The 27,724-nt window shown below is 35.9% G+C and overlaps 1 protein-coding gene across 2 annotated transcripts; it reads left to right on the plus strand.

The window, feature by feature from the left end:
- Window positions 1-802: 802 nt before the first annotated feature.
- Window positions 803-27,724, plus strand: METAP2 (methionyl aminopeptidase 2). Of its 2 annotated transcripts, none has more exons than XM_024579278.3 (11): window positions 803-1,027; window positions 2,920-3,024; window positions 6,778-6,843; window positions 10,760-10,862; window positions 19,786-19,947; window positions 20,675-20,856; window positions 21,700-21,794; window positions 22,046-22,142; window positions 25,550-25,653; window positions 26,163-26,278; window positions 27,037-27,724. In XM_024579278.3, exons 1-11 carry the CDS (start codon window positions 877-879, stop codon window positions 27,287-27,289), a joined length of 1,434 nt encoding a protein of 477 aa, XP_024435046.1. In that variant the 5' UTR covers window positions 803-876; the 3' UTR covers window positions 27,290-27,724. The 2 variants fall into 2 exon arrangements, with proteins under 2 accessions (XP_024435046.1, XP_024435045.1); XM_024579277.3 differs by having other exon boundaries at window positions 804-1,027; window positions 2,917-3,024.

Raw genomic sequence — 27,724 nt, forward strand, 5'->3', positions numbered from 1 at the left:
AAGGAAAACATTTTGCTGAAGCAGAAGTGGTGAAACAGAAAACGGCAGAAGCGCTAAAAGGCATTAAAATCAACATGTTCAGAAACTGTTTTGAGCAGTGGAAAAACATCTCGATAGGTATATTGCATCAAATGGAGAGGACTTTTAAGGGGACTGAGTTTAAACATGTAAGAATAAATACACAATTTTTTATAAACAAATTCCTTTTTTTTTGGACCCTCCCTCTTAGCTCTTGCTAAGGTCATCAACATCTTCCAGGTGACTATATACATCTGACATTTTTCAGTCCTTTCATTTGACCTTTCAGCAACACTCATCGCAGCTGATCACTCCCTCTTGAGACGCGGTCTTCCCTTGTATCTTCCCTGATCTTCAGTCCCTTGGCAGGTTTGTGTCCTTGACAGCCTCGCGGGAGCTAATTGTGAGTAACAACGCAGTCCTTTTGAGCCATAAAAAAGGAGTGTGTACAAGTGAGTACATTTGCAACCCCTTTCCTAGCTTCCCAGACGCTTTATAAAACCTTAAATATAAAGCTTTCCGGTTGCAACAGACACTCCCCTCTCGGGAACGCCGCCTGTCCGCAGACACGGGCATTCAACACAGCGCTAGGAGGGCAGTTTTGCGCCCCGAATGCCAGAGGCGCGGGAGGAGGTAGGGGTCGGGTCGCGCAGCAGCAACGACGGCCAGGCAGACCTCCGTGCGGGAGACGAACCCGCCACGCAGCCGCGAGCGGTCCCCGCAATCCAGTCCTCCGCGGTCCCAGCATTCCTCGCGTCCCACCACCGAGAGCGACTTCCGGTGTCGCTGGTGTGGGTGGGTGAAGAAGGAGCGGGCGCCAGCCGCTCGCTCTCACTCCCTCGCGCGCTCTCGGGCAACATGGCGGGCGTGGAGGAGGCACCGTCCTCCGGGAGCCACCTGAATGGCGACCTGGATCCAGACGACAGGGAAGAGGGAGCTGCCTCCACGGCTGAGGAGGCAGCCAAGAAAAAAAGACGAAAGAAGAAGAAGGCTAAAGGGGCTGCCACAGGTAAAGGGAGTTTTACGGCTTTCCACGGATGGCCAAACGGCTCGGCTCAGGCCCGGCGTGGGTGACAGGGACCGGGGACTCGGAGCCCCCGGGCCGATTCCCAGGACTGAGTGTGCGGCAACGCCGGGCTACCGATTCTCGGTTCCGGGGAGAGGCGACGTCTGTGGGACTCGAGAGTTGGTGGCAGCGGGGGTGGGGGAGAAAAGGGCACCTCCGCTTCTCGGGAGGTGGCTCTGGGGTCGGTAGGCCGGAGCCCCTGTACGGCCACGGGCTCAGCTCCCACAGAGGCCGTGCGCGGAGCCGGCCCTACCTTCCTCGTGCTGTGGCCTCTTCGAAAATCTGTTTCTGACCCCTACAGCCGCCTCTTCGCCGGAGCACCCTGGGGGGCTGACTTTCGACGAGGGTGGCGGAGAAGTGACCAAGTCCAAGTGCCCGGACCGCACCTTACCCCGCCATCCCGGGTTACGGAGGGATTTTTGTGACGGGCTGCGCTTTTGGGGGTGTGTGTGTGTGCCCACGCGCTCGTGTCCCTGAGTTGTAATTGCAGAGTGTTGGGTTGGTGGTGCAAATTCTCACCTGTGTAATCACACGGCATCGTCAAGCTTTAGGGGTTGTAGGCCAGAGTTGGGATGCCATTGCGGGCAGTCCAGGTGGGATATTCTGTGCTCGGAGTGGAACTTCTCCAAATCCTCTAGTAAGGCAGGGAAAACAGCTAAAAATCTATGCTTGGATTGAGCTAGGAACGTACACGTTCTGTTTTGACAAGTGAGTGGTGGTGTTGCATTTTAGGAAAAATTATTTCTACCTGTTAAAATCAGCCACAGAAAGAATGGAAGCTTTGATGAGATGGGAGTTGTAGGTGCTGGGACAGTTCCAGAATAAAATTTAACCCCAGGACATAGGCTAGTGGCTCTTTCTGGCTTTCAGGTGAAGAAGTCCAAACTCTTCAGTTTGGCCTTTCAGATGGTCGGCAGACTTTAATGTTTTTCTCAACTGAAAATGAATATGAATCTCCATATGAATCTTGTACAAAAAACAGAATATCACTTCATTGTGCACTATTTGGTGATATAATTTCTTTCTACACACACATATTGCTCCTCTAGCTAGATTGTTAATCACTTCCAGAGCTTATGCTTAGCTCTTCAAGAATTTTGTTTTTTAGTAATGGAATATATTTTTCTATTTGTTTTGATTTTACCTAGCCCAGCTTGACAACTTCTTTCTTCCTGAATCCCTGAAGCTCCGGTGTCTCATAGAAATCCCTTCTTAACTGAGGCCTTCAGCATTTTATTGCCTGTCTTAAGTACCCGTTTGGTTACTAATGTGATTTTTGTAGTCAAAGTGTTAAATACTTTAGAAAGTTAAACTACTTAAGGGTAGGGATCAACTCACACTTCATTCAAGCTTTCACAGAGAATGTGTAATAGATACGTTGTTGAATGGCCAATACTACTTAGATTTGGGAGACTTCTCTGTCATTAAATACATTTTTTTTATGTTCATAATAATGTCTCTGGGTTTTTTTAAAGATTTTAAAGATTCTATTTATCTATTTTTAGAGAGAGGGGAAGGGAGGGAGAGAGAAACATCCACTTGTAAGACAAACATTGATCGGTTACATTGATCAGTTGCTTCTTGCACGTGTCCCAACTGGAGACCGGCCTATAACCCAGGCCTGTGCCGTGATCAGGAATTGAACTGGTGAGCTTTTGCTTTGTGGGGTGATGCTCAACTAACTAACTGAACCATGCCGGTCGGGGTATAATGTTTTTGTTTTGTAAACACTTATCAGGAAAGGACTTGTGTGCTGTCCAGTATCCTTACAACTTATGCTAAAGGGGAAAGTATATTTATTAGAGTTGATTTATGTTGTTATATTTCATCAGCAGGGCAACAGGAACCTGATAAAGAACCAGGAGCCTCAGTTGATGAGGTAGCAAGACAATTGGAAAGACAAGCGCTGGAAGAGAAAGACAGAGATGATGATGATGAAGGTAAATGGTTAATTTGATGTTTGTGGTTAGAAAAGCAAGAAAATATGACATTCTTTGAACAAAATCTACTTACTTGCCCGTATGGCCTATTGTTTTCTGACTTTTTTCTTAATTGACAGTATAACCTCAGTGTCCCAGGTAAAAAGGAAAAGGAATTTATTAGCAACTCTTTAAAAAGTTGGTTATGTTGAATGATGCTCAAGTAACACAGCTCTCAGTTTTAAAAATGTACTTGGTAAGAGGCCAAGTAGTGGGTGAGTGTTAATAAGATAAAATGGAAGGGCTTGTTTATTTAACTAACATTTATTGAACAACTGATATCTATTAGGCACACTCTTAGGGTACTTTCACATGCATTCTCATTTTACCCTTGCAAAACCAAATAAAGTAGGTACTCTTCTCAGGAAATGATAGTTAACGGGATTTTCCCAATGTGACACAACTAGTATGTGTAGAATAGAACCAGAGTTTCAAACCTAGCTCTTGATTCCATCCAAGTCTACTGCTTTTACTCTCTGTACCAGAGCTACCCTTTTTTATTCTCAAAGGAACACATTGGAGTCCTTCTGAACTCTATTATAAATTCCCTGATCTTAGCTCTTTGTGGTTTTTGATGCTATTAGATTTCTGTAGAGATGGCAACCCTTAGAATCCTAGGGATCGATGCTATCAGTGGGTCAGTGGGGGAAGTGATTGAGAGAACTACTCTACAGCATCTTTTGGCAGAAGGGGAGATGGGGATTTCCCATTCTCAATTATCTGCTGCTTTGACCTTCTGCTCCGCCATAGGCACTGCCAGCTTGGGCTCTTGCCTTTCAACCCTTAACAACAATTACATGCTGTATTAATTATTATATTAGTAGTTGCAGAGTAGTTTTTCCTTTAGAAAGATGAATTTTGCCTTCAAGAAGTTTACAGTAAAAATTTGGTTTTAAAAAAAGGTACTAAGATTCAAGGGAATAATTAGCTTTTTGACTTCCATAAGCAAACCTTGTTCATTCTACCTTTGGTTATACTTCAGATTATGAACATATTTTGAGCTCTTAACAAGAAAGGGGGTTATGAATTCAAAGTAATGTAATAGGTTTCTGTAGACCTATGGGTAGACCATCCAGAGCAAAGACTATCTTGTTTACTAGTCTGTCTTGATTACCTGGAACTCAGCAAACATTTATTGGATGAATGAAGAAGGTTACAGTAAAAATTAGAGTGCAGAATATATGAATTAGATTATATGACACATGAGGAAAATGAAGGTTGCGTTTTCCAAAATTTTTTTCATATTATTTTTCTTTGGCTTTTGAATCTAGAAACCAATAATGAGTAAATCAGCAATATTTGTTTCTACTGTGTTCTTACTCTTTTATAGAGTAAGGCTCAAACAAAAGAAGTTGGCAATTTTGTGAGTCAAATATTGGCAATATCCTATCACTCAACCCATTTAAAGCCCTAGATCATACTACCTCCCTCTTTGTTAAATTGCTGTTTTCCTATTTCTCCTTTAGGTAAAAATAAATAGAAACAAGATAAAATAAACTAAAAGAATATTTATTTATTGAATAGACTGAAAATATTTACCACATGCTTAATTTAAGAAATGGTTTCTCTGATCCTTGAGGAACTTAGAGATGAGTAGGGGTCAGTGTAAACTAATGATTATAAATTTTTGTGATAATTACAATAGAAGAATATAGTAGGTAGCATTGTAAGAGAATTTCTGTTATGGCTCCTGCCTATCATTCCAGAAATAAAAATGGAGCTCTTTGAGCAGAAAATGTAAGCAGACATTTGTCATTATTTTATGGGTATGGATTTCACTATCTAAAATTATTGGTGCTAGCTGTGAGTTATTGCCACTAGGTGAAACATTTAAAGAATACAATATGGGTATCATTTTATTAAACTGTCAACTTCTAATTGTGACAGCATCCTGTTCACCTGTTTCATAGTGGTGTGATATGTGGGTAAATTAGTGTACTTGAGTAATCATTGTTGAAATTTATTAAGTAGCAGTTTTAGAAATTCAGACACTTAGGTCTATGTTTGAAATCTTTATTTAAAATGTTTTGCTCTGGCTGGTGTGGATCAGTGGGTTGAGCACCAGCCAGTGAACCAAAGGGTTGCTAGTTTGATTCCCAGTCAGGGCACATGGCTGGGTTGTGGGCCAGGTCCCTAGTTGGAGGCATGCAAGAGGCAACCACACATTTATGTTTCTCTCCCTCTCTTTCTCCCTCCCTTTCCTTCTCTAAAAAATAAATAAATAAAATCTTTAAAAAATAATAATAAAAAATTTTTTTAAATAAAATGTTTTTAAGTCTCTATTTCATCTTGGTGATGATAATATCTTTTATCACCCCAGTTGGTGGAGCATCTGTGTTGCAGACTGAAAGTTTGCTGGTTTGATTACTAGTCAGGGTATCTGCCTGGGTTGTGGGTTTGGTCCCCCTTCTGGGGCACATACAAGAGGCAGCCAGTCAATGTTTCTGTCCCTCTCTCCCTCACTTCCCCTCTCTCTAAAATAAAATAATAATAAAACTATCATTTCTCAGATGTCAAGGGTATGGGCATGGGCTTCATAGAAGATTGTTCTAAACATGGAGAAGCAGATCTTGGCTGCTTTGGGTACTCTTCTGCCAACTATTTTTCTTTCTTTTGTTTTTTGTTTTTAAAATTTTATTTATTTATTTTTAGAGAGGTGAAGGGAGGGGAACATCAATGTGTGGTTGCCTCTCGCATGCCCCCTATTGGGGACCTGGCCCGCAACCCTGACTGGGAATCAAACCAATGACCCTTTGGTTCACAGGCCGGCACTCAATCCACTGAGCCACACCAGCCAGGGCTGCCAACTATTTTTCAAAGTAGTTCTTAACCTTCATTTTTGGATATCAGAGAATCTGAGAAGCTCTGAAACTAGGAAAAGTATAAAAATGCCCTTCGATTTGTGCATACAATTTGACCCAGAAAGAGAACACTTTCTGTAGTAATAACTGTGTAGGAGGAAAAGATATTTTAAAATGTGAGACCCCCCCAAATACCCACACTGGTTTAGGGATCACATAACATATTCTTAGTCCAATTCTGCCATATACCAGTTGGGATTATCTTGGACATGTCTCTTAAATACTCTTTGTTAACTTACAGGTTGCTTTGAGGATCACATGAGGTCATGAAGTACAAGAGTGTAACTGCAAAGCATATGTAAATTGTAACTAGTATTTTAGATGAAGGCACACAGTTATTGGTATTAAATTAACACTAGTTATTTTTCCTAGTTTTTAAAAAAGAATGTTATTTGATACATTTTTATTCTTTTTTAAAAAATGTTTTATTTGTTTATTTTTAGAGTGAGGGGAAGGGAAAGAGGAAGAGAGGGAGAGAAACATCGATCGGTTGCCTCTTGCACACTCCCACCCAGGGACCTGGCCCACAACCCAGGCATGCACCCTGACTGGGAATTGAACCTATGACCTTTCAGTCAGTAGTAGGACAGTGCCCAACCCACTTAGCCACACCAGTCAGGGCACATTTTTTATTCTTAAAAATATCTTTTTCAACATTTCTTTTATTAGAGTAAGTCCAACTAAAGTTTAGTAGTGCTTTTGCTTAGACAAGTAAAATTCTAAGAGTATTAAGTCAACTTTGTCCTATGCTATTCAAGATGCAGTATGTGTGTTTACAACTGTCCATTTGTGCTTGCTTCATCTCTGTTTATGAGGTTTAAATAAATAGGTATTTGAAATTGTCTTTTCTTAGATGGAGATGGTGATGGAGATGGAGCAACTGGAAAGAAGAAGAAAAAGAAGAAGAAGAAGAGAGGACGTTAGTGTCTTAAGTTAATCTTACTTGACAAATTAGAAGTGGTTATTAACCAGTAGGTTTGAAAGAGGAGGTTTGAAGTTGCTTAAGATCCTGATATAGGTCAGGGAAATACATTTAGGCTTACTAGAGGTAGGATTTAGTGAAACTCATAATTATTTTGCAAGTACTTTGGTTTAACAATTTTTGTGACTTTTTTTTTTTAGCTGGTATTTAGCTCAGGGATGTTAATAATAAGTTGGTTGCATTTTTGCAAGTTAGGGATGAGTTCCTAAAAACTTTATAATTTAAATCTTGAATAATTCAAATAAGTCCGTTGGGGATGACTAAAGTACCACTGTGTGGTAGTAGGGTAAGCAAAGTTTGCAGTTCACCTGTCAGCTTTGAAATTATGGAATTCTTCATGAATATTGAAAGAGGAAGCTCATTATTTAAAATTTGTGCATATGGTATAATTTTATTTTAAAATGTTTATATTGCACTATTTCAGATTCACTTAAAATATGATCCTACTTGTATTCTGTTTTTACAAATGGCATGACCAAACATCTTCAGGAACCTAAAACTATTAGGCAGACTAAGGGGGAAGACTTCATAGTATTGGGGACTAAAGGTTAGGTTGAGAATCAGAACAGCTTTTATGTTGGAGGCCACTTGCACTATTGAGTGCCACTGAGTTCTGGTTATATCTTCCTTTAAAATCTTTCAGGCTAAAATTTATGAATCAGAATATTGGAGGCGTGACTTCCCTTGTTATCTCTGTGTTGAGAGAAAACTTAAATTATTGTTTAAGAAAGATAGTGGCTCTGCCATCCATTTCCCTAATATGTCTCCAGCTAGAGGTGGGATAGCCTTCTTTCTATTTAGGGACCTATGTGTGTTAGATCCTTCTACTCTTAGGATTCTGTTCCTAGCATAGTCTGTAGTTAATAAACATAGGTTACTTGTGATCCAGGAATCTTCTCTAAAAATTATGATGTCATATTTCTTCCATTCAAAAATTGTTAAAAGTGTGCCTGCGAGACATGATATTACCTAAGAATGGCTTAAGAGACAACCTATTTCTCTAAATAGTCTAAAATTGTTCCCTAATAAAGGTAGATAAGCAGGGAGGAGTGTTAAGGCACTGCCTTGTATTTACTTTTGGTAGAATTCTTCCACTGACAGGTGTTCTAGCATGATGTCACCAGCCTTTATTGTGCCTCCTCCGAGGATGTTGTTGAACTTACTGTTCATTATATTTCTTTAGGAGCAGTCTCAAGAGACACTCTTTGGTCTTGATGTCAAGAATAATTGTGCTTTTCCGGACTAGTTTTAGATCCTTAGAGTAGAAGGATCTTACACAGATAGGTCCCTAAATAGAAAGAAGGCTATCCCATCTCTACCTGGAGACATAGTGTGTTTTAGCTCAGAAACGTCATGAACTATGCAAGTAAACTAGGGGTTTTTTTGGTTTGTTGTTATTTTATTTTTGATCCTGGAACGCTTAGAGCCAAATCCTTAGTTTTGTGTTGGCCTTATTGCAGGTTCTATGTTGTTTTCCATGTTTTGATTTTTTGCTCTCTAATTTACTTTGAATACTTCTTATTTACGTCTTTTAGGTATACTTGTAGGCTATTGTAAATCACTTCTGGAATAAGCCAAATAATGTACATTGGCAGTTAACTGCCCTTGTTTTCCTCATCTGTAAAGTGAGAATTATAAATAATAGTTAATGATAACTGCAGTACAGATTATTATTATAATTGTTCATAGTTTTAGATAATTGAATATAGTACATTGTAATTTTCAGAGGTCATCCAAAATTTCTTCTTGTTCTTCATTTTGTAGATGAGGCAACTGAGGCTTGGCACATTAGCCAATTGTCCAAGTCACAGCTGATAAGTGGTAAAGACTGTACTTCAACTCTTGATATGTTGATTACAGATTGTTTTTTTCTCTAGTGATCTTTTTAAGTCTTTTAATTTGTGGATGATATAAAAGGCATCTTTATCACATTTGTACATTAGATAAAGCTGAGGGCGATGAGATAATGCTTTAGTTCACAAAAAATGTTTCAAAAGATTAGTTGGCTGATATTAACAAGCTGAAATTTAATAACATATATAAAGTTAATATAGGATGAAGAATCGTAAGGATTTGGGTTCTAGTACATTGGTAACCTAACCAAAAAGCAAGGTGTCTTAACTTTTTAATAGCAGTAGGATATTTAGAATCAGCAGTATAGTCTCACATTAATTATATTATCTTGTTTGGACTATTAATATAAGACAAGTCTAGTACGAACTTAAAAGGAGCATTGACAAATCCAAGGTTGCAAATATGAGTGAAAGTGTTAAGAACAATACCTCTTAAAGTGATTTCTCATAGAAGGAATTAGTAGAAATGAAAAGTAAAATATTTTTGACTACAGAGAATAAATCTAGAACTAACAGATGAAATGAACAGGGAAACAGATTAATGTAGGAAGAGCTTTCTAAGTTACAGCTCTCCCTAAATGAATGGATTAGCTTGGAAGATAGTGACTGCCTTAATTGTCAGGAACTCAGTGCCAAATGTCAGGGGTTTAAAACAGAATTCTTAAATTTGAGTGTGAAGCTAAATTAGATGACCTCCAAATAAGTTTAAAAAAGAAAATTTAATTTCTAATATTCTCTCTTAGGAGGAACCTATAACAGTGTTTTTCAAGTTTACCTGCCCATAGAACACTTTTAAACCAGGTGAAAGTGTTAAGAACAATACCTCATGATTTTGAGCATTTGGGTTAAAGGAGGAAGCCAAAAAAATGGTTTTTATGTGAACGATTTTGCTCAGGAAACAATCACATTTTTATTTATTTGTGTAACAGCAAAATATGTGTTAAAGTTTAAGACAAAATTAATAACATAAGATCAGTAATCAAAAAGAAACCACATACTTCAACTTATTTGGTAAATGCTGCAATACGCATTGAAAGTCATAAAGTAACCTGTGCAACCTCCTGATGCTCCTTGAATACAGCATTTGTTACGAAAAGGCAGTTCTTCATACAATAAGAACTATACAACTAGTTCTTACATATTTGGGGGAAAAATTGAGAAGACATTTCTTAGGTACCTTTTAAAAGCATTTTGAAACATTGGTGTTTTAGAATATAGTTTGGGAAATAATGTCCTTAAAACATGCCAGAAATTGTTAACTTTTTTCAAGTATCTGGAAATTTGTGTATTGCTACCTAACATCTTTTAGCACTGAGTGTGTATACTTTTAACTTTTATACTTAATATACTCTTGAAATACATTTGTTAATTTGTTTTATTAATATATAATAGCTTTATATTTTTACTTTATTGCTGTAAGATTCTTTATTTTCTTGTTGCTTCTTTGATTTTTATTTGTGAAAGTCAACCTCTATGTGCTATTCCATTTCCAATATAGTAAATGAAGACAAAAACAATAGAAATGTGCTTTCTGCCAAGGTATATCCTGTTTAAATATATAATGGAATCCTGAAGAATTGAATATTTTTTTAAAGATTTTATTTACTATTTTTAGAGAGAGGGGAGGGGAGGGAGAAAGAGAGGTAGAGAAACACCAGTGTGAGATCAGTCGGCTGCCTCTTGCATGTGCAGTGTGCTGGGATTGAACCTGCGACCCAGACATGTGCCCTGACCGGGGATCAAACCAGTGACCTTTCATTTTGCAGGACAACACCCAACCAACTGAGCCATACCAGCCAGGGAGGAATTGAATATTTTTATTCCTAAGCTGTAGTAACTCTAGAGGAGGTGACCAGCATGGGGTTTTTAACTATAAGGCGACAACAAGAGGTTTGTTAAAATCAGGACATATTATAACCATTAGGAACTGAGAAAAACTGTAATGATTGCTTAGTTTTATTTTTAACTGCAGAAGTTAATGCTCTATTTGTATCTCACAGCAAAAGTTCAGACTGACCCTCCCTCAGTTCCAATATGTGACCTGTATCCTAACGGTGTATTTCCCAAAGGACAAGAATGCGAGTACCCACCCACACAAGATGGGTAAGGATCATAAAATAACCTCCAAGTTTGACTTTTGAAAGTTGTGGCCTAGCAATAAAGTAGATTTGATTTTTCTCAGAACTCGCTCCACTACCTTATAAAGCTTGTGAATTTGTTGCAGAGAAAATACAGTAGAAGCCCTCTTATCCAAAATGATTGAGACCAGTAGTTTAGTTAATCAAAAAAAATAGGTTAAAGTGAGGATCACGAAACGTAAAAACCTTTATTGATAAAAGTTAACTTACACATTTGTTTTTCATCACTTTTGAACATGAGTTTGCATTGAACTCCACTTTTTCCTTCATAAGCTATACATAATGCCTTGTCTATGAGTCTGCTTCATATTGAGTTTCTGTGAAGAACTAAGTCATCTGAGGGCTGATGCCTATCCATACCTTCACATTTTTTTCCCTGAAACCATTTGTAATTCTTCACTTAATTTGACAAGTATTTTTTGAAGACTTGCCTTTATTGAGATTTTTCTGAGTAGTGAATTCGTTTTCTTAGAGATAATTACTTTCTTGTAATATTTAATTAAATCACATAATTATAGTAGTAAATACAGATGACTTTACACAAGTTTGGGAACAAATCACCTGATTTCTTGGGAAGTGTTCTGGTCAGCAGACACTCATGGTAGCATTATGTGTACTGGTTAAAAGCACGGAGTCTGGGACTAAACTATCTGCATTTAGGTCCCAGCTCTAACACTTATTACTAGCTTTGACTTGGGCAAGAGATTTATCATGTCTCATTTTGTTTCCTCATCCATTAAAAAGGCACTTTATAAGGTTATTGTGAGGAATAATATCTGTAAGGCACTTAGAAGAGTGACACATAGTAGTCATTAAGTAAGTGTTAGCTGCCATTATTATTTAGAATAAGAACCTGTCACCCACCAGTACTCAGAATACAGTGGGCATTGGTCAGTGTGTTTTACAGAGGGAATCCAGAGCATTGGTTTGTTGAGTGGTTGCAATAGTTGGTTAAGAAAGCTTCTACTGTGGCATAGTTTCATTGACCTGTAAAAGCAGCATTGTTTTTCTTCTAATTTAGAAAAGAACATGATGTTGTTATATTTTTGCCACCTTCCTCATTCCCATTACTCTTAGGGAATAACTCTGTAAAGTTGTGGAGTTTTTTATGGGATGTGCATTTTTTTCTTTCAATTGAATTCATCAGTCAGTATTCCTATCTTGAAGCATCTATTTTTAAAATGTCACAGACATGTAATTTTATAGTAGTTACATAAATTTTCATAGTACATATGATGTGATCACATTTATTTTTAAATATAATTTTTTAATTTTTTTTTTTTTTTTGCTTGTTCCCTCTTCCTTCACTTCCTTCCAGACCCATGTAAGCACCTAGCAGGTAGCTTTCCATATTTTTCTATGCTCATACATGTGTAACTTATGTCTGGTCATGTAAGGAGGGTGTTTTGGTCATTGTTTGTTTTACAAAAATGAAATCGGGCATACTTTCCTCCACCTTGCTTTCCTCACTCAGCACTACCTGTTGAAAGTTCCTCTAAGTCAAAATAACTCTTAATTCTTCTGAATGGCTTCATAATATTCTGTGGTGTGAATATATCACTTTATTCCACCATTTTCTAATTGATGAGCATTCACTTTGTTTCCAATATTTTTTGCTATTACAAACCATTCTACAATAAACATCTCTCTCTCCCTCTCTCTCTCCATATATATGTATATACACATACACACACATACATATCTGTTTATGTGTTGGCAGTTTTATTATGTGATGGTTTTCTAGGAGCAAGATTGCTGAATTAAAGAATAGTGTAATTCCAGATGGCTAGTGATTTTGAGCGTCTTTTGCTTGGTGGCTTTGTTCTTTTGCTCTTCTGGAAGTTTTAAATATTTGTGTACAGTATATGTTTATATTTTATAATTCTGGGTTCCTGGCAGTCTTAGATTTTCTCTAACTCTTTATTTTGTGTTTTATTACATTTATTTAAGAATTTTACTTATCTATTTTTAGAGAGAGGGGAAGGGAGGGAGAAAGAGAGGGAGAGAAACATCAGTGTGTGAGAGAAATAACAGTCGGTTGCCTCTTGCCTGCCCCCAACCAGGGACCTAGCCCACAACCTAGGCACCTGCCCTGACTGGGAATGAACTGGTGACCTTTCTCTGTGTAGGACGACGCCCAACCTGCTGAGCCACACTGGTCAGGGCTGTGCAGGGCTGTGTTTCATTACATTTTTAATTGATCTGGAATTTTCTATGTAAGGTTGGGAGCACTAATTTTATTTCCACATGGATAGCCACTTGTGTTAGAATTGTTTCTTAATTCATCCTACTCAATTGGATGACCACCTTGCCACTTATTTTCTCATACAATGGAACTACATGTTTCTGATCACAGTTGGGAATCTGCGTATGCAGAGGGTGGACTGAAGTTTTACATGGATTTTTGACTGCTTGGTGGTTGGTCTCCAACCCCCATGTTGTTCATGGGTCAACTATATAGTCTCATGTATTGTATAATGGAACCAGTTTCTGTATTATTTATTCTGTTCCTTTGATCTATTTGTCTATTCCTATGCTAATGCTAGTTTGATTTGATATCAAACTTTATACTATTTTGATAATTTGATAAGACAGTCTTTTTCCTCTGCCACATATGCCCAAACACAGTTGTTTTTTGTACTTTTCTCAGGTATTAATATTTTCAGTCATAAAGTCTTAATATACATACCCACAGAGAAATGCGCTTGTTAGAATTCTCGTCAGAATTGCATTAATGTGTTTGTTACAGAAAATTGACAATTATGTCACATTGTCTTACCTAGTGTTGTGGTGTATATTCCCACTTACTCTCTGTTTTTTTGTTTTTTAGGTAGGTCTTATTATATGTGCTGCCAAAACAAGCATGCTAAATTTATTCTAAAGTGTTTTCTGATATTGTTACTGATATGAACAAGGAATTCTTATTTCTAGTTCCATTTCTATATGGTTTTTGCTGAAGTGGAGGAAAGCTGTTGATTTCCTATAGTTTTAACAGATTGTTAATATTTTTAATACTGTGAATTGGTGGAATGATGGAACATTAGAAGTAATGTTTAATACAAGAGGAACAGATTTTTTTCAGTCTTAAAAACTGTCTTTCCCTCGTTATTATTTTCTATTCCAAGTTGAACATAATAGGTAGAATAACTTCTGGTTTTGAAACAATAAAAGAAGATATTATATGTTATAATATCTCTTTGGTTCATACTTTTCTTAAATTATTTTTAAAATTTTTATTTATTGATTTTTAGAGGTGGGGAGAGAGAGACAGATTTGTTGTTCCACTTATTTATACATTCATTGGTTGATTCTTGACTGGGACTGAATTTGCAACCTTGGTGTATTGGGACAGCGCTCTAACCAACTGAGCTATGTAGACAGGGTGTCTTTTTACATATTGAAAGCAATGCAGTATGCTGTCCTAGAGAAATGTAAAAGAAGTTAATATATTGTTATATTTGCTTTTCCACTAATTTCAGTATTTTTTGACATTCATACAAACAGTTTTGACTGTTTGCAAGTAGATGAAAATAAATATTCTTATAGATTTGGTAAAATATTAAATATATAGTTCTGTACCTTGCCCTCATTTTTTTTAATAAACCGAAAATTGCATGAATTATCACAAAGAACTCACATGTGCACCCATGTTGAGTACATTATTTTATTTTAACTTTTGATTTTGTCTGTCAGTTGTATAATTTCATACATAACAGGAATAATACCATACTGTGAGAATAGTACAAAAAACTCCCCCATACCTTTTACACAGATTCTCTTTAACATTTTGCCACTTTTATTTTCCCTCTGTCAGGGGACTGTGACAGTTAAACATATTATGACATAACATTTTATTTTCGCCTTGGAAGATAGAAGGCAAATGTGGAAAATGTATTGGTGAATCTGTATACATATTCTTTTTTTTCTGAAGTATTTGAGAGTAGGTCGTACAGTTTTGGATGGGATACTAGATAAGTAGGTATTTGTCCTTTTTATGGTTGTCACATCTAGAGGCACACTATCATTTTTTATCACTTGGATATGGTATTATCCAGCTTTTCTAGTGTATCAATACTATTTTTCCTCTTGTAATTACTAATTTGTAGAAAATTACCTTGTGAATATGAAAATACCAACTTTTATGAATGTCCTCCTCACATGTAGCATCCATTGATGTTCTCTCTCTGAATCAGTTTTTACTATAATGGTTGTTGCCCTCTTAAAAAATAAAACATTCTGCCCTGGCTGGTGTGGCTCATTGGGTTGAGTGCCAGCCTGCAAACTAAAAGGTCGCCAGTTTGATTCTCAGTCCAGGGCACATGCCTGGGTTGCAGGCCAGGTCCCCAGTTGAGAGGCAGCCAATCGAAATTTCTCTCCTTCTCTTTCTCCCTTCCTTCCCCTCTCTAAAAAGTAAGTAAATCCTAAAAAAATAAAACATTTTATGTGCATTTCCTGTGTTGTTAAAAGGTTTTGAAACCAATTTTAAATGGCTGTGATGCTGTTTTATTCTGTAGCTAGCATAATTTTATCATTTTCCTATTTTTGAATATTTATACTTTCAGCATTTTGTCATTAGGATAATTTCTGTGATGAACATTGCAGTATGTTATTTGGGTCTGATTTTTCTCTTATTCTGGATCTCTAGAAGTAGAATAAAGAATTATTTTGAAATTCTTAATGTCTGTTTATAAATTTGATAGACAATTTTATGGGCAAAATGGTAATTTTACAAGCATACATAGTCACTATAGAGCAGTTAGTAAATACAGATACTAGCGAAAAGAAGAAAATAAAACCTCTTAATTCTGTCAGTGAATTATAAAACCACTGTTAACATGTTAATATTTTTTCCTTTAAAGCCTCTCTGTATAAATGTCTGTTATAAATACCTAGAACTCTTTTTCAAGGTAGAGCTATACTGCAGCAATACCCTCTTTTAAAATTTGTTTTCATGTTAGTAAAGAAGCCAACAGTATTTCTGTTGGTTAAATAATTTTGTGCATCTGTGTGCGTAGCATAATTTATTTGTCCAGTCCTCTCTTATTAGGACATACAATTTATTTCTGGTTGTTTACTATTATAAACAAAGTTGGAATAAATATCTTTATGTTGTTTTCAACTTTTATAGTGAATTCCAAAGAGAAAGGTTGAAAGGTAGTGAACTCACTACCCAGAATGAACAACTTCAAGCATCTCCCTAGAATTAAACTTTCTGTAAAGTATCACAACTATGCACATTAACAGTAATTTTCCAGTATCATGTAAATACCTAGTTCATATTTCAGATTTTTTTCCTGTTGTCCCTGGAACATCTTTTTAATTATTTTTTCCCACTAAACCAGGATCCAGTCAAGGTTCATACATTGCACATGGTTAGAATCCCCACCTTCTTCTCTTCCATTGCACTGATTTTTTGAAGAGACCAGGTAATTTTTAAACTCTCACATTCTGGGATTTCTCCAATTGTTATTTTTTTTGTGTTGTCCTTAAAGTTTTTTTCTCTATTTCTGTATTTTCTGTAAACTAGAATTAGTTGTAAAGGCTTAGATTAGAATTAGAGTAAACATATTTGACAAGGATATATTATAAGTGATATTAAATACTTCATATTAATCATAATTATCTGTTGCATCACATGTAATCTCAGGTTGTTTATTAGTTTACCTATTTTTGATCACTAGGTTAATGTGGTGACCACCAGCTCTTAAGTACTTTTTTCTTTTTGTGGTTATCTTGCAGTCTGGAGGGTACTTCGGTACCATTGGAATATTCTTGTCTTCAACAAGTTTTCACTTAACAATTTTAATATTCGTTGATGATCCTTGGTTTATCAGTTATTTTATTGGGGACCACAATACAGTGAATTTCTAATTACGTTATTCCTTTTTTAAGTTTCAGTTTTCAGAGTAAGAAATTAGTGACGTATCTACAAGCATTCTTAATTATTTTGGGGTTAAGACATGCATTTTAAAATAGTTTTTATAAAAGTGGCATATAGTGCTTTAAAAATATTGTACATACAAATATAATTATCTTTTAAGTTGTCCATGCAGTGAGTTCAGAAATGTTTATGACTGTTTCAAATTAATAATCAGATGCCTTTGTTTGTATCTTTTGGTTTTACTTTTATTTTTCTGCTCTTAATACTTCCATTGGTAAAAATGATGGAATATTGAAAAGACTCAAAAATATCAAAGAAGTGTGAAGAATTTTCATACTCTGTAAATACTTCCTATAGTGAGTCTTTTCCGAGCAGTTGTTTTGACAGTTTTGTTTTACAGACATAATATATTTTGAAAGCACTTCTAACCTTCCTCTGTCAGTTGGATGAATTGTCTTTTGGAATAATTGCTATGAGCTCAGAATATTTTTTCATCTTATTCTATATATTTTTGTTAGATTGAGTGAACATCAAAAGAGCAAATTAAGAAAATAGACTGCATAACATTCTTTGTCTTTCATTTGGGCCTGGAATTATGATTATAGACTCTGGTATTATTATAATTATAATACGTTTCTCAAATATTGTTAATGACTTTCAGTTTGAACTTAAGACTTAGCAGAATGTCTTTAATCTAATTTCTGATTGATAGTTCTTTACCAACAATGAAGAATATTTCATATTTTGTAGGATCCACTGCTTCTGAGAGTCAGCCTTCAGAAATGAGATATTCATGCAATATCTGCTGGTTTCAGTATTAGGGGTCTTCATTGTGTCATGTTCTGATTCTAAAATACTGTCGAGTAGCATGTGAAATTAATTGTAATTAAAGAAGTGGATTTGAAAAACCTGAGGGTTGGATTGACATCAGTCAGGTCCCTGTGGACAGTCTTTCATCTTGCCACTCTAGAGTAAATATTGGCTGATATTTTTACATTTCACAAAATCTCTGGCTTCTGAGGCAGAGTTGCATCAGCCTTTGCTACCAGCTATGGCTGTGGTATGTTTGCCAGAATTATGGTGCATGTAAAAGTTAAAGAATTGTGATGTATTTTGTTTAAAAACTGATCCGTGAGTATAACCACTACTCTTATTCTTGGAACATTAGGGTTCTTGGTTCCCAGGAAAGATTTTTGTGTTCATGGAAGAAAGAAGGACTGTAGTTAAAACTAGAGGTCTGAAAATCCATGGGGTGATTGACTGTAAGTGTACTGCAGCTGAGAAAGGTTGAGCCCATCTTCAGAATATACTTTTTAAGGATCTTCTCCTGTTACCTTCTACTCTGAGAAGGTTTGTGTGACTACTTTGACTAGAAGTTGCCTCTTGAGTTTTCACTATTTCTATAATAGTAATTTATATGCATCTGGGTACTTACAGAGTTTAAAACTGACCTGAAATTGATGGTACTGTAATATTTTGGATATCTGATAACATCAGTTGATTAATCCAAAAAACATTCCCAAGCAGAAAACAGGCCAGAGAATCCTCTGTGATGCTTTAGTTCACACAGGACAGCTCCTTTGGGCCTTTGTAGCAGATTTAGAGGTGCTAGATGTTGGCACGTAGGTAGCTGCTGCAGTAGGAAGTAATCATAATGAACTTGATAGTGAGATACAGAAAAACTCAGTAAGCACTTTAGGACCTTAAAATACAGTTCTGTAGTTTAGAGCAGTTGGGTAAACTTCTATAAAGGGCCATAGTGTAAATATTTCAGTCTTTGACTGTTAATCACTTCTGCTGTTGTAGCAAGAAAAAAGCAAAGCACAGTATGAAACTAATGGGCATGGCTGTGTTGCAATTAAATTTTATTTACAAACAGGTGCCAGGCTGGATTTGCCTGCAGGCCATAGTTAGCTAGCCACTAGCTTTGAGGCCATCGGAATAATTCCTTGACGGCATCATGTTTATACTAAGTATAATTTATATACCTCAGTGGTCACTGAGTTGCAGACTATATATTCATTATTTCTTAAGAATGTGTGCAAGTATAATAACTTTAAAAAAAAATCCTCACCGGGGGATATATTTATTGGGTTTTTTGAGAGAGAGAGAGAGAGAGAGAGAGAGAGAGAGAGAGAGAGAGAGAGAAACATTGATGTGAGAAACATCGATTGGTTGCCTCCTATACGCTCCTTGACTGGGGATCAAACCCACAACTTAGGTATGTGCCCTGACTGGGACTTAAACCCGCAACCTTTTGATGTATGGGACAATGCTCCAACCAACTGAGCCACTGGCCAGGGCTATAACAACTTTTTAAAAAAATTTTATTTGGAAACAGTTGTTATTTTCCAAATGTACTGCTTAAAGGGAGTTAGTGGATCTCCACTCCCAGATACTGAAAATAAAAATCTTTTTGTTACTCCTGGCAGTTTTAAAATGTGAGCCATGTCCTTCAAGGAAGATTACCTCATGTATACAATTAGAAAACTCCTGCAAAAGCCATATTTTATGCTTTGAGGAAGGTATATGCAGATTTCCAGGCCAAGTCTTTGTATTACTACTTGCCCTGTTTGTGACATTAAATGCTAATTTTTGGTGTAGGCTCTTTTGAAGTCTCTTAAAGTATTATGACTATGTTCCCACAAGTAGAAGGATGACTTGTTTTCTCCCACATGCTCGGTATCTAATACTCTTTTCTGACTTTCCTGGTTCTCTTGTTTTGTGTTATTTTCTGTGGCATGGTATTATTCCCTCTGACTATGAATGAAATCTCACGTGAAGATTTTCTTTTTAATATTCTTAGAAAATATTTATTATGATTTGGCTTGATTGCAAGTGTTTGACTACTTGTATTCAGAAGTTATCCTGGCATTTAATGAAAGAAACGAAATATGTGATATTTTTATCTAGAATGTTGTATATTAGTATTTTTTATCTCTTTCAGCTTTTGTGCTTATAATGCTGTTTCTTAAATAACTAATACTATGCTTTACAAACTATAAAGGCGAACAGCTGCTTGGAGAACTACAAGTGAAGAAAAGAAAGCATTAGATCAAGCTAGTGAAGAGATTTGGAATGATTTTCGAGAAGCTGCAGAAGCACACCGACAAGTTCGAAAATATGTTATGAGTTGGATCAAGCCTGGGATGACAATGATAGAAATCTGGTAAAAGAAATATGTTTTTCTAAGAACATGAAAAACAATTTTGTTTTTAGAGCTGACTTTTCCATTGTAATGTTTGTCTTTCATTACTACTTTGTAGCTAAAACTTCAAAGGAAGATTCTAGACATACCTTCTAAATTCTTGTAATGTTGATGTCACAAGGAAACCATTAGAGGATATTCGTACTTTATCCATCCTATTTTGTACTCATGTACATTCAAATGTGCAGATGCATACATTATTATTTCCTAAAATCTATTATTTTGCTATCTAGCAGTTCATATTATATCAAAATTCTTGTACACAAACATTTATAATGCAGTGAAGAAACCAGTAAAATAATTATTTCTCCAGTTCTCCCCTTGCGAAATAATTAGCAGTGAAAGTTAACCTAATTCTCTGATTCATATTTCAAAATACGCAGTATTGAGGAAATAAAATGTAATCAGCATTTAAATTAGTCTAGGTCAAGAATGTTACTTCTAGAAAACTAAGCCACATTATTTAGCTTCTCTAGATTTCCAGTGGAATTAAATTCTTTATCTTTCAGAGATGAGCTACTATTTTCATAGCTTCAGACAACTGTTCATCACATTCAGAAAGTCCTCAGATCACTCCTAGAAAGTAATTTAAGAGTTTTGGTTAAGTTTCTGAACACGATGAGCTGTAAAATATATAAGGTTATACTTTATATAAAATGTAAAAATAAATCTTGTTTTTATTTTTTAGCGAAAAGTTGGAAGATTGTTCACGAAAGCTAATAAAAGAAAATGGATTAAATGCAGGCCTGGCATTTCCTACTGGGTGTTCTCTCAATAACTGTGCTGCCCATTATACTCCCAATGCTGGTGACACAACAGTATTACAGTATGATGATATCTGTAAGATAGACTTTGGAACACATATAAGTGGTGAGTTCTTGGAAATAATTTCCACCCCACCCTCTTTCTGCAAAACTAGCCTTGTCTCTGTTGCTTGGGGTTATAGCTACTGAACTCCCAAATTTTTTTCTTGATGCTTCACTTTTCAGTAGAGCTGTATTGAGGCAGATTTTGAGATTTGCTTTAAAGCATCCTACTAAATAGAGTATAATGAAAACCTTCAGATAATTGAAGTTTATCCTTTGTATCAAGGCATGAAAAATGTAATCTTATATTTCTTTAGATCATTATTTCAGACATCATTTATTCATTTAATAACAAACATTTACTTAGAGCCTTTAAGTTTACCAACATTTATATACTTGTTGTTAGCTTTTCTAAATCCACCCTGCCCCCAGGCCTGTTAGATAAGTACCTTTTTATCTCACTTAACAGGTGAGAAAGCAAAGCTTAAATTAAGTACTTAACTGAGCTTTTAGTAAATTGAAGAAGCTGGACTGATGGTCAGCATCCTGTGGACCTACACATATTCTTTTCCTGCATTGCTGTTTCTTAGGTTCCCCAGGCTTTTCTCATCTGATTTGTTTGTTTATATTTTTGCATAACTGCCTCGGTGAGTACTGAGTTGAGTTAGTGCTCTCTTGAAGTAATAGACACTACCCCTAGAATTAATCTTTTCATTCTAAAACCTTTATATTTATTGTACTTTTTTCCCCTTTAGCTATGAATGCTATCTGGGTACTTGGAGTGCTGCTTTCTTTTAAGCCCATCATTTTCCTGTTAATTAGCAAGGATAATCAATAGAGTAGGTGCTATAAAGGGGATAAATTGACTAGCTGATAAATAAACTTAAAGAATTTTTTTTTTTTTCAGGTAGGATTATTGACTGTGCTTTTACTGTCACTTTTAATCCCAAATATGATACATTATTAAAAGCTGTAAAAGATGCCACTAACACTGGAATAAAGGTATGTGAACCATAACTGCCATTTCATTCAACATATTGTGAGCATATTATAAGCTGTTTAAGGTCTTTCAGTTATGTAAAACTAGTCCACTGCCCTTGGGGTTTTAAGTGGATAATTATAATGTATTAAAGGTGTTTATAGAGGAAGTTATAATGTACAAAGCAGTTTTTCTGATTGTCCCTTATTTTAAAATACTGAGTTGCTGTAAAATTTTGCACTTTGAGTAACAGTATACATTATTACATCCTCAGTGTGCTGGAATTGATGTCCGTCTATGTGATGTTGGTGAGGCCATCCAAGAAGTTATGGAATCCTATGAGGTCGAAATAGATGGCAAGACATATCAAGGTATGTTCTTTAAAAATGTATCTCACTGAAATATGTGTGACCTTTGCAGAATTAATTTTTAAAAAATTGTGTTGAGTGCTTTCTTTGGGTCAGCTGCTTTATCTTTATCTCTTGGGAATATAAAGAGGGAAAATGGGGAAATGACCTGCTCGTGGTAGGAGGAGTATGTGGTCACTAGCGGGAACTGTTGCCATTCTTCTCTAGTAGCGAAGAAGACACCTGGGGATTTATCCCAGAGTTACCAAAGTACATACTTAAGTTTTGTGTGACTAGTCAAATCAAGGCCCAGAGAGACGCCAGAGGTTCTCTCTGTTGATGACTCCCAATTTTTTTTTAAGTTGAATACAAAATTTAGAGGCCCATTTATTCCTTGTCCTTCCTTTAATCTGTATTCCCTTTGCCTCCTGCTCTTTCCCAGCCACTGCCTTAGGTACACAGTCCCAGAGTCACCTGTGCTTTTTTAAAAAGTGCTATTCTCAGTACAGCCTTCCTATGACTCTCAGCATCTATTTGACCACTCTTCAGCCACTGACCTCCTGCCTAATCTATGCTCATTGCTCCCTCTATCTCCTGTCCTTATAACTTTCTTAGAGAATATTTTCTACATTTCCTTTAACCATATCCTGTTTCTTCCTTTATAGTCCTTTGAGTGGCATCTGTCATACTTCCTTGCCCTTCAGTAAATTCACGTCAGTGAGCATTCTTTATATTACCCTGTTGATTCTTACAGACTATTGTGTTTCTACAAAGTACAGAAGGGGTTCTTTTCTTTGAGACCAATCAAAAACATATTTAAATAAAAAAGATTTTCTTAAAAAAGTTTTTATACAAAAATACATTTAAATAAAATAACATATAACCAAGTTACACAGAAGCAGCAGGGTACAGGGATATCCATTTTCATATTATACAGGTTTTTGATAACAGCAGGCTACTTCTGGGACCAGTATCTAAAAAGGTAACTTTCTAGATTAGAAATACCATGTAGATTTCTAATCCTGTTTACATTGGTATAAATCAAAAAACTCTTTAAGGCTGTTCACACTTGGTGGTATGAGATAATGAAGAAAACATGCTTTGGCGTTGAGTTCAGGCAGGACTATCTATGAGCATAGATAAATCCTATAACCTTGAAGAACACAAGGTGTTTTTTTTTTTTTTTAATTACTATACTAATAATGTGAGTTTTGGTTTGTTTTGTTTATGCAAATTTTATGATAGTGCCTGAAATTTATTAGTATTCAATGATTATTTGACATTTCCCATCCCAGTTTTGAGATTGGTGCCACAACAAATATTGCACAATCGAGTCCCTCTCAAATCATCTTTTCTTTGTCTTTTCTCCTAATTCTATGGATCTTTCAAGGTATATGGGGTGGGGTGACAATTTGACTTAATGGTTCTATTATTTCAGCACCGCTTCTCTTATATCAGTTATTGTATTGATTAGGGTTCTTAGTTTAAGGTGATAGAATTCATTTTTACTAGTTTGAGCAGAAAGAGGATAGACAAATCATTGCATTGGGAGTTGAAGAAACCGACTATAGGCTGAACTTTCAGAAGCAATTCCCAAAAACATGTTGACAGAGCTGGGCCATTAAGGGTGGTTTTTTTTTTATTTACCTTGAGCAGGAAGATAATCGAATTAGAAAGCTACCTTTACAGCTATTGGTCCCAGAATTAGCCTGCCACTGTCAAAACCTATATGATAAAAATAGATACCCCTGTTCCCTGCTTCTTCTGTGTAACTTCATTATATGTTAGGTTGGTTTTTTTTTAATTTAAATGTATTTTTGTTTAAAAATCATTTTTTTTAAAAAATCTTTTTTTCTTTAAATGTGTTTTTGAGCCCTGGCTGGTGTAGCTTAGTGGATTGAGTGCTGGCCTGCGAACCAAAAGGTCACTGGTTTGATTTCCAGTCAGGGCACGTGCCTGGGTTGTGGGCCAGGTCTCCAGATGGGGGCGTATGTTTCTGTCCTTCATTTTCTCCTTGCCTTCCCTTCTCTCTAAAAATAAACAAATAAAAATCTTTTTTTTTTCAAATGTATTTTTGATTGCCTTGAGGGGTCAGTTTGTCAGGTCTCAGAGAAATAGTAATGCTGGCTGAATTTTAAATACATTTAGTTTATCATACATGTGTAAGAAGAAATATTTTTTTTTGAAGAGCTAATTGAGGGTTTTATCTTTCTGTACCACCCCCTAAATTTGTAATATACTTGTCATTGTTATATTGTTACAGATTTGAAAAAACCTTGCTACCTAATTTTGCCCTAGAAGAAAAGTGGCTCATACTGAGGATTTCTAGCACTGTAGAGCTAGATGTTTTAAAACCTTTTTTATTGTGGAGTATAATAAACACTGAAAATACAATATAAAACTTCAACTACACAATTATTAAAATTATGTAACCTCACCTCTCAAGAACTAGAATATTGCCCGCATTTTAGAAGCCCCAATTCCATATCGCCCTTCTCAATTACAGCAGCCTTCCTCTAATAAACCAGTCTTGAATACTAAAGTGTTTACATTTGCTTCTACCATTTATCATCTGATTACACATCCCTAAACAGTAATACAATTATGCCTAATGTTGAAATGTAAATGTACATGTATACATATATATTTCATGTTATATATGGAATTGCACAGTATGTATATCATTGTGCCTCCTTTTGCTCATTTTTTCTTTAGGTTTTATTCAGTCGTTCATTGTCCCTTTTTGTTTTTATTGTTGAGTTGTGTTCCATTGTGTGAATATACCGCAATTTGTTTATTCTATCACTGATCTCAGGACCTTAGGATTGTTTAGATTTTCTTTTTTAATGTTTGAAATGTTGATGTTACAATAAAATTTAAGGTTTTATAGTCTTACCATTTTCATACAGAATACTAATTTTTATATTTTTAGTCCATAACCATAAAAATATGTTTGTAATCATTGTACATGTGTCATTTTATGGTATTTTTATTGATGAACCCCCATTATGTCCTCATCACATAGTTTATTTATTTATTTTGTTTAATATCTTATTTAATTTTAGAGAGAGGGAAAGGGAGAGAGAGAAGCATCGATTAGGTTGTCTGGCATGCACCCCAACCGGGACTGGACCTGTAACCCAGGCATGTGCCTGAGGAGTCCAACTGGAGACCTTTTGCTTTGTAGGGCGATGCTCATCCAACTGAGCCACGCCAGTCAGGGCCACATAGTTTATTCTTTTTCCACCGTCTCCCCTTACTTGTTTTCAATTAATAACATTGTAATAAATATCTTTCTATATTACACTAGTTTTCAGTTTGTATTTTAACTAACTTATTTAGTAGAGCCATATTTTGTTTTAAAATAAGCACTTGAACTAAAGTTGTGCTTCCTGAGACTCTGCATAACTATTTTTTCCCTTTTGTACCAGTCAAACCAATCCGTAATCTAAATGGACATTCAATTGGGCCATATAGAATACATGCTGGGAAAACAGTGCCCATTGTGAAAGGAGGAGAGGCAACAAGAATGGAGGTCTGTATGTTCTTTGTGAAGCATTTTGATTTTTTTTACCCAGCAGAAGTTAGTGATGGTTGAGTGCATAGTATGTTGAACAAAATTAACTTGCCATCCATACTCACCTTGACAGGAATTGGGCCATGTGAGTGTGCAAATTTTGTTTTGTTGGATCAGGGCTCAAATCAGCTGTGGAAATTGAGTATGGCAAAGGATTGTTTTATTCAACACTTAGTGAATATTTACCGAGCATCATGGACGTGCCAGTCTCTTCAGTGGGCACTAAGGATATAGTAGTGAACAAAACAAAATTACCTGTCCATGTTAAAGCCTACATTCTTAATAGGACACAGAAAGACCAAAAAGTGCTAAAGAGGTAAAAAGCAGGGAAAAGTAGGAGGACTGCCAGGGGTATTTCATGTAGTATTCTTACCTGAAGTAGGGAATACCTCAGCCTGAAGTTAAGTTATGGTCATTTTGATTAGTTCTGAATTTTTCTTATCTCCCCACTCTAATATATTTTTTAGGAAGGAGAAGTGTATGCCATTGAAACCTTCGGTAGCACAGGAAAAGGTGTTGTTCATGATGATATGGAATGTTCACATTACATGAAAAATTTTGATGTTGGACATGTGCCAATAAGGTGAGAGTCTTATTTCTATATTACTAGCAAGTTTCTCTTTCCAGTTACTAGCATTTTTAAAAAATGTGACAGATACCGGTGGTAAATATACAGTTCTGTAGCCTAACAATAAGATCTGTGTATTTCTGTAATACAGCAAAGAAATTGGCCTGTTAAAAATTTAAACTGAGCCTGACCAGTGTGGCCCAGTTAGGTGTTGTCTTACAGAGTGAAGGGTCACTGGTTCAATTCCTGGTCAGAGCACAAATAAACTCTTCAAAAAAAATTTTTTTTAACTGAAATGAAAATGATATGTTTTCTTCAGGTCCAGTTTCTAATAATCATAATAATTTCAAAGATTCTCATTTTGTGGCATTTCTAGACTTTTGTTACGTTTGGTAAACTTTATATTTTTATTTACTTTTTAAGAAATTCTTTTGGGGTAGGTTGAAAGCTGTATTTACACCTACATTATATGCAGGTCTTTCAGCTTGATGCACAAAAAAGGAAGTTCCCACCATAATGTTGGTGAGGGTATGCCAGCAATATGCAATTTCACACATGCATAGACAAAAACGTGTTCAGATAGCCTTCGTGGCTTCCTATTCAGATGGGCTATTACACATTCTGGCTCTTGTAGGTTGAAACAGGCAACAACAAAAGTTTTTTGAACTTTAGTTACTTAAAGCCATGGTTACTGTTTGAGTTTTTCCTTAACGGAGGAAGTGAATTTAGGTAATTTTTTAGCTGACTGTTAATCTTGGATTTTCTCCTCTTAGGCTTCCAAGAACAAAACACTTGCTAAATGTTATCAATGAAAACTTTGGCACCCTTGCCTTCTGCCGGAGATGGCTGGATCGCTTGGGAGAAAGTAAATACCTGATGGCTCTGAAGAATCTGTGTGACTTGGGCATTGTAGATCCATATCCACCATTATGTGACATTAAAGGATCATATACAGCACAGTTTGAACATACCATACTGTTGCGTCCAACATGTAAAGAAGTTGTCAGCAGAGGAGATGACTATTAAACTTAGTCCAAAGCCACCGTAATGTCTTTTATTTTATAAGCTTTGTGGGAATATGTTATACCAGAATTAATTTTGCAATATGTCTCTTTAACAGTGGACCTATGTAATACTTTTATTCGTGTTTAAAAAGGAAGGAATCTGATCAAAGGCAAACCATCTATGTAATTAACCACCAAAAAAGCTTTCAGGACTTTAAAATGTCAACTGTTTTTCTCCTGTCTAGAAAATGCTCAAATGTTCAAATTAGGAATGACTTAAACATTGTGTTTTGAACATCTAATAGATGCTTTTCAAATATTTATATTGCCATATTCTTATTTGAATGCTTTGAATGACTACATCTAATTCTGCACCTATACCTTCTGGTAATGCTTTTTAACCTTCCTGGAATCCATTTTCTAAAAAATAAAGACATTTTCAGATCTGAGAGCTATA

The sequence above is a fragment of the Desmodus rotundus genome, chromosome 3, assembly GCF_022682495.2.
Source record: "Desmodus rotundus isolate HL8 chromosome 3, HLdesRot8A.1, whole genome shotgun sequence".
Classification (NCBI taxonomy): Eukaryota; Metazoa; Chordata; class Mammalia; order Chiroptera; family Phyllostomidae; genus Desmodus; species Desmodus rotundus.

Excerpts from the sequence above, each read along its gene's own strand:
- METAP2 (XM_024579277.3), top strand. The coding sequence starts at position 877 with ATGGCGGGCGTGGAGGAGGCACCGTCCTCCGGGAGCCACCTGAATGGC. Across the intron at positions 3,025-6,777 it reads CAGAGATGATGATGATGAAG|ATGGAGATGGTGATGGAGAT; the intron begins GTAAATGGTTAA and ends GTCTTTTCTTAG. Across the intron at positions 22,143-25,549 it reads AGATGGCAAGACATATCAAG|TCAAACCAATCCGTAATCTA; the intron begins GTATGTTCTTTA and ends CTTTTGTACCAG.